The 13,135-nt window shown below is 58.8% G+C and overlaps 2 gene segments (V, D, J or C); both read right to left on the bottom strand.

The window, feature by feature from the left end:
- Window positions 1-1,122: 1,122 nt before the first annotated feature.
- LOC103300374 (immunoglobulin lambda variable 1-40-like) lies at window positions 1,123-8,977 on the bottom strand. The segment is given in 3 exon segments: window positions 1,123-1,193; window positions 8,495-8,794; window positions 8,904-8,977. Coding segments are annotated over 3 exon segments (429 nt in total).
- A 3,042-nt stretch (window positions 8,978-12,019) lies between these two features.
- On the bottom strand, window positions 12,020-12,555 carry LOC103300375 (immunoglobulin lambda variable 1-40-like). The segment is given in 2 exon segments: window positions 12,020-12,387; window positions 12,498-12,555. Coding segments are annotated over 2 exon segments (426 nt in total).
- Window positions 12,556-13,135: the final 580 nt, after the last annotated feature.

A 13,135-nucleotide genomic window follows, 5' to 3' on the forward strand; every position in this document is an offset into this window, starting at 1 on the left:
GGCCTCGGGAGCACAGTGCCCCCACTGCCCCGGGTGCCTCCCCAGCGGCCAGCCCCACCCCAGCTCTCCCAAGGCCAGGGGCTCGAGTGTACCCCCGGGGAGGGGAGCCCAGGCGGGTCAGGAGCTGCCCGGGAGCAGGACGGCCAGGCGGTCAGCACCCCAGCCAGGCCGCCACCACAGCCGGCAGGGTGGCGCCCGCACAGGATGTGTGTCACCTCCCTCCCCTGACTGTCCTCCCTGGGCCGCAGGCAGGGTCCTACCCAGCTGGCTTCCTGGTCATCACCTCCCGAGTGTCCCTGCGCAGTGCCCCCTCCCGCTCACGCACACCCACACGCACATCCACACGCACATCCACACACACATCTACAGGCACACGCTCACACGCACAGGGGCACACACAGCCCACATGCTCACCCAGGCGCACACCCGTGCCAACAGTGCCCTCTAGTGGCCGCTCTTGTCATTGCTCTAAAAGGTCCCCAGGAGCCCTCGCCGGTGCGGCTCAGTGGATAGAGCATCGGCCTGCGGACTGAAGGGTCCCAGGTTCGATCCCGGTCAAGGGCATGTACCTTGGTTGCGGGCACATCCCCAGTAGGAGGTGTGCAGGAGGCAACTGATCAATGTTTCTTTCTCATCGATGTTTCTTACTCTTTATTCCTCTCCCTTCCTCTCTGTAAAAAAAAAAAAAAAAAAAATCAATAAAATATATTTTAAATAAATAAATAAATAAAAGGTCCCCAGGAGCCTCATGGGAAACCGGGCTGCACAAGGCTGAAGGTCATTCTCTCCTTTCCCGGGAGGCATGTGACCTGGCCAAGGTCACACCGGAGGCGGGTGGGGGAGCCCTGCCCCCCGACTCCTAAGCCAGCGCTCTCGCCCCCTCCCACTCAGCCTGGGCGCTCAGATCCCAGCTCCTGCCAGAGTGGGGGGGTCTTGTACCCCCACCTTCCACACACACGGGGTCCCGTGAGCCCCCTTCTTCCCCGGAAAGAAACCAAGCGCCTTTCATTCCACGTGTAGCTACCGAGCAGCTCCAAAGCGCGACTGCCTTAGGCCCTGGAGCGGCCTCTGAGGCCGGGACCGCCTGAGGCGGCCTGGAGCCGGGGGCTTCATTTCCCAGGGTCAGAGGGGACGGGGCCGGGCGACCCCTTCCCCTAGAGTCCTGGGAGCCCCCCCCCCCCACACCACCACACACACACACACACACAGGGTTGGACACTCAGGCAGCTTCTTAAAAGTTGAGCCTGAGACGGGCGTCTATTTTTTATCTTCGGGAGCAGAAAGTGTGGTCATTAGGACTTTCCTGGTTTCCAAACGGGCAGGCCACGCTTCCTGGCCACCAAGCCCTGAAATCTGACATCCACGCGGCCACGCCAGCCCCCTGCGGGGGGGACCCTGAGGCGCCTCTGTCCATCACTGGCCGTCAGCTCAGCTGCCGACGCCCCCTTCCCGGGAAGGGAGACCTCTCCAAGTGACTGTCTCCCCGCCTCAGTCCTCGGTGACATGTGCGCCTGCTGAGTCCCCTTCCCTTGGCAGCAGGCCGGCTGCCGGAGGCGGGGGGGGGGGGGGGGGGAATTCGTGGCCTTTTCCCTCCGGGCTTTGAGGCTGGGGCAGAATCTCCAGCCCCCTGCCCCCCTCCCGGAGCCTCGGTGCCAGCCGGTGATCCCGCGTGGCGCACCCCAACCCGGCCTCAAACCGGGGAGGAATTCCTGTCTAGACCTGGGCCACTCAGGGCTGCCCGAGACCCAGGGGTCCCCCTGCCAGGCCTGGTCCCCCCACCTTGGCTGGCTTCCCTGGGGGAGGCAACGCGGCTCTGGCAGAACAGGGCCTCTGTTTGGGCTCAATGTGTGTGCGCCCCAAAATTCACAGGCTGCGGCCCTTAGCACTGACATGGGGTCTTTGGGGAAGGGGTCTTTGGGCGGTAACTCGGGTTAGGTGAGGTCAGGGGGGGACCCTGAGGATGGGGAGGATGCCCTTAGAAGAGGGAGAGAGAGAAGTCAGCATCTGCATCCATCCCCAGCCCCCCTCTCTCCACGCACAGACGGAAGGCCAGAGGGGGCTCACATCAGGCGCCCAACCTGCGAACCCCGGGATCTGCGGCACCCCAACACCACCCCCACCCCCACCCCCCGAGCTGCAGGAGGTCAATGCTCGCGCACCCGCCCGGTCTCCGGCGTTTTGTTATGGCCCCGAGCCAAGAAGCCGGGACGCGGGGGTCCACATCGGGGCTGGAAAGGACATGGCGTGGGGGGCGGGGGGAGGACGGGCCCTGGGACGGACCCGGGTAAAGATACCCCCACCCCTTGCCGCCCACGGGCAGCGGGGCGCCCTGCAAAGGAGGCCTTGGTGCCCAGGGGCCAGGGGGACGCGGTGCGGGGTGCCCGCGGGCCCGGCCCCCAGCGCTGCCGGCGTCGGCCCAATGCGCCCTGAGCCGAGGGCCGTGGTGGCGGGCGGGGCTCCCTCACCCCGCTGGCCTGCCTGCTGCTGCCACCTAGTGGCTGGCCCGCCGAGAACTGGGAGCCCCAGGGAACCCCGCGTAGAGCGCATTCCCTGGGGGCCCCCCACCTCCCCGCCGGGAGCCGCCTGGTGGCGAGTTGACGCCATGGCGCCTCCGCCTGCCCAGAAGGGGCACCGATTCTGCGTCTGGACTTGCTTTCCCCGCCTGGGATGCTGGGCTCTTGGGGCGCCTCAGCCACCATCGCGGCTGTCCCCCAAAGCACCGCGTCTAATCAGGGGGCCTGTTCCCCAGCCAAGCACCTGCACGGGGGCAGGGTCCCGTCTGAGCGCAGAGACACGATGTACCCCATTGCCCAGAAGCGGCCGGGCTCGTGCAACAAGCGGAGCGGCTTCCTGAGGGCTCCGCGGGGGGAGCTGACACCCCGAGGGGTAGCCGACTATCTTCCGGGGGTTGCAATGTACCCTGGGAATCAAAGGCCGTTCTGGGGTGCGGTCCCTCTCCCAGCGCCACGCTCCCCGGCGTCTGGGGACCGGGAGGGGGGCGTGGGAAGGGCTCTTTCACAAGGAGTCCTGCGCATGCGCTCACGGTGAGCCCCGCGGCTTTGGAGAGCTGAGCGCCCCACCAGGCCATGCGCCCACCAGGGGGCGCTACGCTCGCTCCAACCGGCAGGGAAGAGGCGCTGCGCCTCGCCTTGGATTCTTAGAAATCAGGCGGCGGCTGCACAAGGGGGCGGGAGGACTTTGTCCAGAACTGAGGACACCGAGGGCTCGGGACCTCATAGGACTCAGAGCCTCAAGGCACGAAGGTTTAGATCTGCCGCCACCCCCAGATCTGACGCCCCATGACCGGCTGAGGTTCAGGCTGAGGGCCAGAGAAATAACAACATCCAATCGGTGGAGGGAGAAATAGGTCGTGGATAGTAACGATGACCTCAGGACGAGGGTGGCCAGATGTAGCAAATTGAAAACAGCAACCCAGATGCCCAGTTAAATGTGGGTTTCAGAGAAACAGCGAAGAATCTTGTCCGTGTAAGTTGTGTCACGTGAAATATTGGGGACATCCTTACACTGAAAAGAAAAATCGTTGTTTGCACGGCCTGTGGCCAATCGCACAGCCCCATTTTCATGGCCGGTGCCCCAAGAACTGCAGGAACTTCGCACCTTTGTTTTCATATCCACATATGTTTGTATTTCTTAACCACGTTCTCTCTTCTCGGGGTTGCTATGTTCATGGACAGGTTGTTGGAGGCTAGGAGAACGGTCAGTGCAGCTGTGGAGAAAGTAATCTAGTTCGCTGTGTGTGCCATGGCTCAGGAGAGCATGCGTCTGCTCATTGGAGAGGGAGGGGGGGGGATTTTTGTAAAAAGGCGAGATGCTGCCTAGATGAAAACAGTGGCTTTGCCAGCTGGTGCAGTACCAGGCTTTGCCAGTAGAGGGTGCTGGAGGCACACTGCAAGGCCATAGCCGCGAGAAGGCCTCTCCCGCATTTCCCGGCTTTCTCTCCTTTTTTATGGAGCACAAGAGCCGGCTATTGGTGCGGGGGGATGGTCCAGTCTCCCCTCGGTGACCCTGGCTGGCCGGTTCCAGTTCTGCACTCAGGCCCCATGCTGTCCAACCGGGCAGCCACTACTGCCACAAGTCCAGCTTCCCATGCCTCTGGCCACGGTCGGCCGCTTCTGGGCACCAGCCCTGGCCCCCACTCCCTGGCCAGGGGCCAGCTGGCCTGCCAGCCAGACTCCGACAGGTGTTCCCTGAAGCCACCTGGCCTTCCCCAGCCGCCCCTCTTGCACGGCATCTTTCCGTTCTGAACCATTCATTCATTCATTCGCTCACTCGTTCAAGTATTTATGGATGGCTTGCTGTGTGCCGGACACTGTTCTAAGAAGCACGTGTGTGCGAGTGCTTGTACGGACATGTATGTGTTCCTTTCTCCTGGGTATACACCTAGGAGTGGCATGACTGGACCCTGTTAGTCCTAGTTAGCTAGCGTCTTCCGCAACCGCTGTTTTCCGAGGAGGATGTACAATTCTCCTCCTGCATGAACGGTGTGGAGACAGGAGTGGACAGAGAAGGAAACATGACAGAGTCTCGCCTTAAATTTAAGAGAGTGAGAGAGAGCCCTAACCGGTTTGGCTCAGTGAATAGAGCGTCGGCCTGCGGACTGAAAGGGTCCCAGGTTCGATTCCGGTCAAGGGCATGTACCTTGCCCTAACCGGTTTGGCTCAGTGGATAGAGCATCGGCCTGCAGACTGAAGGGTCCCAGGTTGGATTCCAGTCAAGGGCATGTACCTTGGTTGCGGGCACATTCCCAGTGGGGCGTGTGCAGGAGGCAGCTGATCGATGTTTCTCTCTCATCAATGTTTCTGACTCTCTATCCCTCTCCCTTCCTCTCTGTAAAAAAAATCAATAAAAATATATATTTAAAAAAAACAACAAAAAAAGGGCATGTACCTTGGTTGCGGGCACATCCCCAATAGGAGGTGTGCAGGAGGCAGCTGATCGATGTTTCTCTCTCATCGATGTTTCTAACTCTCTATCCCTCTCTCTTCCTCTCTGTAAAAAATCAATAAAATATATTTTTTTAAAAAAGAGAGAGAGAGACTACAAGCCAACTGACGGGCCTCGGAGCTAACGGCAGGCCACGTTAGGCTGTGACACGCATTCTGAATGTGTGCCCAAGTTTCCCGTTTCACACAAGATAGGTTTCTGCTGCCCATGTGACTTGGCTACATTTTTTTTTCACTCAACATTGTGTTCTTAGGACGTGGCCGCGATCATATAGAGAGAGCCCAATCATTTCTACTAATTGCTGAAGAGTTCATCATATGCATGTACAGTGGTACAGACCTCCGTGTGTGTGTGTGTGTGTGTGTGTGTGTATTTTACATGGGCGTGAACCTTTGGCGGGGCTTAAGCAATAAGGTCTTTATGGCCACACCCACCTGAGCAACACGAGGCAAGTAGTTCTCTAGACTGGGTGACTTAGAGGCTGTAAAAACCCATCACAAGGATCACCCGAAATCAACATGTATGTACACATGTGTGAGTATCCTAGGTATAGATGCAACACCAGTACATGGTCTATGCCGTGTGTGTGTGTGTGTGTGTGTGTGTGTGTGTGTGTATGTGTGTGTGTGTGTGTATTGTGTACAGTAGGCATTTCGTTTTCCAACGTTTCGCTGCTACAGACAATGCAATATTCTCAATAACGCCCAGATGTGGGGCCGCTGAGTCGGAGGGCGTGCGCATGCTCAATTCCTGCTCCCCGTTCCTGCTGGGCTCACTTGCACCCCGCCAGCCGTGTGGGGGTCCTAGTTCCCTAACTCTTGGCAGCACTCGATGTTGCCAGGTTTCTCCGCTTTCACCCCCACGCTTTTCCGACACCTCCCTTTTCATTTCCTTGTGGACAAGCATCGTTCTTCGCCCATCAGTCTGGCTACCACCCAGGTCTGATTCACTGAAAAGTCACGTGTGGGGGCAGCCCGGGCGGGCCCCTCGGGCCTCAGGCGGGGCTGCACAGACAGTAGCTCCCATCCCGAGTCAGCCTCGCACCCGGGCCGACTGACTCCACACATGAGCCCAGCCAGGCCCCGGCCCGCCGGCCGCCCTCCCACACTGTGGCATGAACCCTCTCCCAGGGCTGGGCAGGTGAAGTAACTGCGGATTCTGGGCAGAGCTGCCACGTGATAGTTGGTTTGGAATGTTCTGGGTTCTGAGATTGTTTGGGAGCCAAGCAGAGGGGTCACTGGTCCATACTGGGGACCCCTGATCGTGACAAGGGCTTGGACAAAAGATCCGACCTTGAATGTGTGTGTGGGGCGGGGGGGGGGAGGGCAACCTGCTGCCTTTTCCCGAGGGACCGAGAGGGCTTGGGTTGCAGGAGGATGAGCGGGGGGCTGGTCGGAGTTAGGGTTCCGTCCCTGACGCGGGTCTGGGCCTGCATCTCCTTGTCCAACGTCAGTGGGCGGCCTGGACCGTCCCGGGAAGGCTGAGCCGGTAACAAGGATGACAGATTATTGGCTCTTTGGCAGAGAAGGAGAGAGAATGCGTGAGAGCATCTGTGAGCGGGGTTTTCCGTCGATGAACCACAGAGGCCCGGGTCATTGGCACAGGGTTTGGGGGAGTTTTTCCTGCACAGCACTCTGCATCACTTGTTCAAAAAGTCACCACAACCACCCTGGCTGGTCTGGCTCCGTGGATAGAGCGTCCGCCTGCGGACTGAAGGGTCCCAGGTTCGATTCCGGTCAAGGGCACATGCCAGGGTTGTGGGCTTGATCCCCTGTGTGGGGTGTGCAGGAGGCAGCCGATCAATGACTCTCTCATCATTGATGTTTCTCTCTCTCCCTCGCCCTTCCTCTGTGAAATCAATAAAATATATATACTTTTTTTTTTTAAATCACCACAACCAACTGCAATTTTTACACCTGCGATTGTTTAAATTGTAGCAGAAGTACCTAAGCACGTCCTGGCCAGGGAAAGCGTCCTGTCTGCAGCGCCACCTCCTGGTCATGGATAGACAGACCTCAAGGGCACGCACAACCTTAACTCACCACTGCCCCCTGGGTTCTGTGATCCAGAGCTGCCTGCTCACTGAGCTGCTGAGCCAATGGCCGCCTATCTCAGCCCCTTGACCCCCCGAAGCTCCCTGGCCTCTTCGCCTTCTCCATGGGGACAAACCCTATGGTCCCTGGAAGGCTGCCTGTGGGAGGGGCCCCCTGCAAGCAGACCTGTCAAAGTGCTCCCCAAATAAAGCCCAGGCTGTGTTCTTTTTTATTTTATTTTATTTTATTTATTTTATTTTATTTTATTTTATTTTATTGATTTCAGAGAGGAAGGGAGGAGAGAGAGAGAGAAACAACAATGATGAGAGAGAATCAGGGATCAGCTGCCTCCTGCACGCCCCATGTTGGGGATCGAGCCTGCAACCCGGCCATGTGCCCTTGACCTGGAATCAAACTGTGACTTCCTGGTTCATAGGTCGACGCTCAACCACAGAGCCACATGGTTTTTTTAAAATCAGGCCCATTATTGGAGGACATCCCCACCACTCACAGCTATCACAGGCCTCCATGATCAGACTGCTGGCGGCTCTCAGTCTGGGCAGGGCGGGGAGGGAGTTAATTAAGCTGCTATAGACTTCCACGTGCTGGTGTTTCTGTGGACAGAAGATTCAGATTCATTCTTATATTTTTATTTTATTTTTTAATTGACACATAATTGACTTTATATAAGTGTCAGGTATACACCACAATGACTCTGTGTTGGTGTGTATGCAAAGCCATCTCCAGGATAATTCCCCTTGACCTCTGCCATCACACGTGGCTGCAAGCTTGGCTGTTTCTGTGCTGAGGACACTGAGATCCAGGCTCTCAGCTGCTTTCACAGACACAATAGACAGCGCTCCCTGCCGGGTCCCCGTGCTGCCCATCCTCCCCAGAGCCAGGCAGTCACAACCGGAAGTTTCTGCTCCTGGATCCCCTCCACCCACTTGGACCACCCCCTTCATCGCCCACCATGGCACCCCCCAATCTGTTATGGTTTGATGGCTGTGAATGGCCAATTCTTGTGCTTAAAATCACAACGCAAATCTACACCAGCTGAGCTGGGTAAAGGGGAGGAAACCATAATGGGGTGCGAACAGGGCCAGTGGCCCTTCCAGCACAGAGCACAGTGCTGAGCCCCAGGCAGGGGCGGGCCCGGACCAGCTGTCACTCATCTCAGCCTCACAGGACAAGGGAGTCCAGCCCAGGGGGAGGGACCTGGGCCTCTTGGGTGGGGAGAGGCCTTCTCTTCCTTCAGGCCCCTGAGCCTGGGAGAGCTCTGCTCTGAGTGACACTGAGGCCGGAGGTGAGGGAGGACCGAGCACCCCCAGGCAGGGTGCCCGGGTGAACCTGGGCCCAGGGCGTCAGCGAGGGAATAAGCAGAAGCCACAGGTCACAGGCTGAGCCCAGCAGGCAGCTGCTGGAGGGCTCACCCCTCCCAGAGCACAGGGGTTTTTGTCTCACTTCCCCACGGGCCTGCAGCACTGTGTGACCTTTGAGGTTGTTGTCATAGGACTCGCAGTAATAATCAGCCTCGTCCTCAGCCAGCAGCCCCGTGATGGTCAGGGTGGCTGAGCTGCCAGACTTGGAGCCAGAGAATCGGTCCGGGACCCCTGAGGGTCGACTGTTAGTACCATAGATGATGCGTTTGGGGGCCTTTCCTGGGAGCTGTTGGAACCAGTACACGTGGTAACTCCCAATGTTGGAGCTGCTTCCAGTGCAGGAGATGGTGACCCTCTGGCCCGGGGCCCCCGACACTGAGGACGGCTGAGTCAGCACAGACTGGGCCCAGGATCCTGGAAGAGGGGGGACACAGAGAGGGTGAGTCTGGGTCTAGAGACAAGAGGAGGAGGCAGGGCCCATGTGTCTTCCCAAGGCCCCTTCCCCTGTCCCCTATCCAGTCACCTGTGCAGTGAGCCAGGAGGGTGAGGAGGAGAGGGGCCCAGGCCATGGTGGAGGTCATCCCTGAGTCCTGCCTCCTGTGCCCCACAGCTGAAGCAGAGCTCCCCCATCTCTCCCTTCCCCTCTTCATAGTCTGCGGGAGGGAGGGTCCTTTTATGCAAATGAGGACCCCATGTATTTGATCTCACCCTGGGCCTGGGGCAGGGCCCTCTGCCTGAGGATGGCCATTGGTGTGGGCAGGGATGGGGCGGGTGGGGCCCAGGTTTGGGGAGTCACAGCTGACAGCCCTGAGCAGATGGTCCTGCACTTTGTCAGGGGGCTGGTCCAGCTCTGATCACCCCACATCCCTCAGTAACAAGCCCCCAGCGCCCTCTAGTGCCCAGGCCCAGACACACCATTGAGTGACATGGGGACCAGAACCCAGGAGAGACCACCTCTGCCTTCCCACTGCTCTGTCCACTGCCCCTGCCCTAGGGCCAGGCCAGGGGTCCTCTCCCGTGGCCTCCCCATCACCTCAGGGCATCTCCAGTCTCTACTCAGCGTCCTCAGGGGGAGTCTGACCACAGCTCCCTGGGCTGCTCAGGGGTCAGGACTCAAGTGGCGTCTCCTGCACCAGCTCTTAGACCCGGGTCAGGACTCAGGGCAGGGCCAGAGCAGGGACAGCCCGGTGACTTGATGGTCTAGCATAAGAGGACCTGAGAACACGTGAGAAGCCTCAGACTTGCAGCAATGCTTGGGACTATGCTCAGGCTGGTAGGCTTCTATTTGCCGATTCTTTTCTTCTGGGGCCACGACTCACTCACTTCCCCATCTATAGTCACCACCAACTGATCTGACCAGAGTTATGCCTCCTTATGGATCAATAAAAACGTCACAGGCTTTCTTCTCTTTTTCTCTTCCTGAGTTCAGGTTGCATTTGCGTATGTCGACATTGGTGAAGGAGAAATGAGAGCCACCAGAGAGGGAGGGTTTTCGCTTGCTGTTCCCTGAGGGAGTTGGCCCCACCATTCAGGTTTGCTTCGGTGTAAGTGCTGGGTGTAGTGTCTGGCACAAAATAATTGCTCACAAAATCCTAAAAAACAGTGGTGGTGATATAGGCTATTGTAATAGTATCATTCATAGTGATAGTTATCGTTTGTGTGATATTTGAAACAAATGGCAATCTCTAATGTGTAAAATCATTAACTTTTCACATTGGAAACAATGACCAGGGGTTGATGAGTCCCTCCTATCTTCTGACTTCTTTCTCTCATTTCTCCCCTAACCGACAGAGAAAACAGATTATCCTAAGGGTGTAAAGAGTAATGCCTTCAGTCACCGAAGGGTGGCAGATTTTCTGAACAGAAAGAGCAAACCTGGTGTTTTTTCTTCTTTTTTAAAATCTTAGGAGGGGCTGCTGAGAGGTGGGTGTGGCTGCTGAGAGGTGGGCGGGGCTTAGGGGAGGTGCACTGGGCTGGTTTGGCCAGACCTAGGGGGGCAGATGCTCACCTCCCTGGCCATGGCGCCCTCCCCTGGTGAGAGAGGTGGGTGTGGCCCAGGCCTGTGGGGAAGTGAGACACATAGTTACCCCCAAGGTTGGAGCTGCTTCCAGTGCAGGAGATGGTGACCCTCTGTCCCTGGCCCACCCGACCCTCAGTCACTGTCACTGCGCTGGCCATGATGCTCCCTGGACACCGAGTGCCCGTGACCATCTCCGTAGGAACTTGGCTGAGGCTGCTGCTGCCCAGCTCTGGACCTGACGGGGCAGAGCCGGCTGCTCAGGAGGCTGCAGAGCCCCGGCCGCCCCGACCAGCTGGCTGAGGCCCTGCAGCCCCCTCTGCCTCAGGGCAGCCCCTCAGACCCGGGGTCAGGGGCCCGTCCTGTCCCTGCAAGGACCTTCCTAGGCACCCTGGGAGCCAGCCCTCCCCACCCCTGGTCACAGGCCCGCTGGATGCACACTCCACTGAGGACGCTGAGCCAGGTCTTCTCCCCGAGCCGGCCCTGCCGACCCCGACCCTGGGGCAGGCCTGTCCACTCGGGGACGGACATGACCACACCCCCTGAGGCCCAGGTTACAGGCCGGCAGCCACGGAGCCCCCAGAAAGGCCAGCGCAGCCCCCTGAGGCTCACAGCCCCCGCTGACCGCGATCAGAGCGGCGATCCCCTCAGCCCAGGGGAGTCACAGAGCCACGTGGCCTCCTGGCTCCTGGAAGGGAAGGCGCCAAGGCCACTGCTCCTTCCCTGGCATCAATGCCCGCGGGTCTGCGGGGCCCGAGGGATCAGCACCGAGGACAGCAGCAACGGGCTCTAATGAGGTGCCCTCTGGGACCCCAGGGATTGGGGTGCATGAATATTCTGACCCAGAATTCACAGTAACCCTCATCAAGACGATGAAGGTGATAAAAATGCAGAAAAATAAACAATATCAGAACAAACAACAAAAAGTCAGAACTTCAACTAAAAAACACCATCCACCCCCTTTTCCCCCCTAAAAAACTACAGAAAGGCCCTGGACAGTGAGAAGGCAGCGCTGCCAGCTGCTCCGCAGATGCCCAGGGGACAGCTCACGCCCCTTTGCTCCAGGCTCCGGGGCTCCCGCTGTCAGGCCTGAGGTCACAGCTCCCCCTCCATGCGGTGCTCACCCCTCACATGCAAACAGGAGGGTCCTGCTCACACTCCGCGTCCAGGGGACCCTCCACGTCCTAAGGGACCGTTTACGTGACACACTCAGGCCCCGTCACTATGAAGGCTCCGTGGACGGGACAAAGCCGTGGGGTCACTGGAGTGTCCTTACAGTGTCGTGTAGAAAACCCCACTGCTCCTGAAGAAAGGCTCAGGGGTCACACAGCCAGATCCTTCTTCTGTAAAAACTGTTAATACTCGACCTAGAGCTTTGCCTCTCCCAAATCTGATCCTTAGAGTCACACTGCGCATCACAGCGCCTTCTTCAATGTATTTTCATTGATGTCAGAGAGGAAGGAGAGGGAGAGAGAGACATCAATGGTGAGAGAGAATCATGGATCCGCTGCCTCCTGCCCACCCCATCCTGGGGATGGAGCCCGCAACCCGGGCCTGTAAGCTGACCGGAATTGAACCGCGACCTCCTGCGTCATAGGTGGAGCAGGCAGCTGCTGGAGAGCTTACCCCCTCGCAGAGCAGAGGGGTTTTTGTCTCAGTTCCCCACGGGCCTGCAGCACTGTGGCACCGCTGAGACTGCCGTCCCATGTTGAGCAGTAATAATCAGCCTCGTCCTCAGCCTGCAGCCCCGTGATGGCCAGAGAGGCCGAATTGCCAGACCTGGAGCCAGAGAATCGGTCCGGGACCCCTGAGGGTCGAATGTTACTAGTATAGATGATGCATTTGGGGGCCTTTCCTGGGAGCTGTTGGTGCCAGGAAACATGGTAACCCCCAATGTTGGTGCTGCTTCCAGTGCAGGAGATGGTGACCTTCTGGCCCGGGGCCCCCGACAAGGAGGATGGCTGAGTCAGCACAGGCTGGGCCCAGGATCCTGGAAGAGGGGGGACACAGGAGTGGGTGAGTCTGGGTCTAGAGACAAGAGGAGGAAGCAGGGCCCATGTGTCTTCCCAAGGCCCCTTCCCCTGTCCCCTATCCAGTCACCTGTGCAGTGAGCCAGGAGGGTGAGGAGGAGAGGGGCCCAGGCCATGGTGGAGGTCATCCCTGAGTCCTGCCTCCTGTGCCCCACAGCTGAAGCAGAGCTCCCCCATCTCTCCCTTCCCCTCTTCATAGTCTGAAGGAGGGAGGGTCCTTTTATGCAAATGACACCTCATCTATTTGATTCTCCCTGGACCTGGGGCAGGGCCCTCTGCCTAAGGATGGCAGGGGATGGGGCCTTGGGGAGACACATGGTATGGGCGGGGATGGGGCGGTGGGGCCCAGGTTTGGGGAGACACAGCTGACAGCCCTGAGCAGATGGTCCTGCACTTTGTCAGGGGGGTTGGTCCAGCTATGATCACCCCAGAACATTCAGGAACAAGCCCCCAGCGCCCTCTAGTGTCCAGGCCCAGACACACCATTGAGTGACATGGGGCCCAGAACCCAGGAGAGACCACCTCTGCCTTCCCACTGCTCTGTCCACTGCCCCTGCCCTAGGGCCAGGCCAGGGGTCCCCTCCCGTGGCCTCCCCATCACCTCGGGGCATCTCCAATCTCTACTCAGCGTCCTCAGGGGGAGTCTGACCACAGCTCCCTGGGCTGGTCAGGGGTCAGGACTCAAGTGGCGTCTCCTGCACCAGCTCT

This window comes from Eptesicus fuscus, chromosome 23 (assembly GCF_027574615.1).
Source record: "Eptesicus fuscus isolate TK198812 chromosome 23, DD_ASM_mEF_20220401, whole genome shotgun sequence".
NCBI classification, from domain to species: Eukaryota; Metazoa; Chordata; class Mammalia; order Chiroptera; family Vespertilionidae; genus Eptesicus; species Eptesicus fuscus.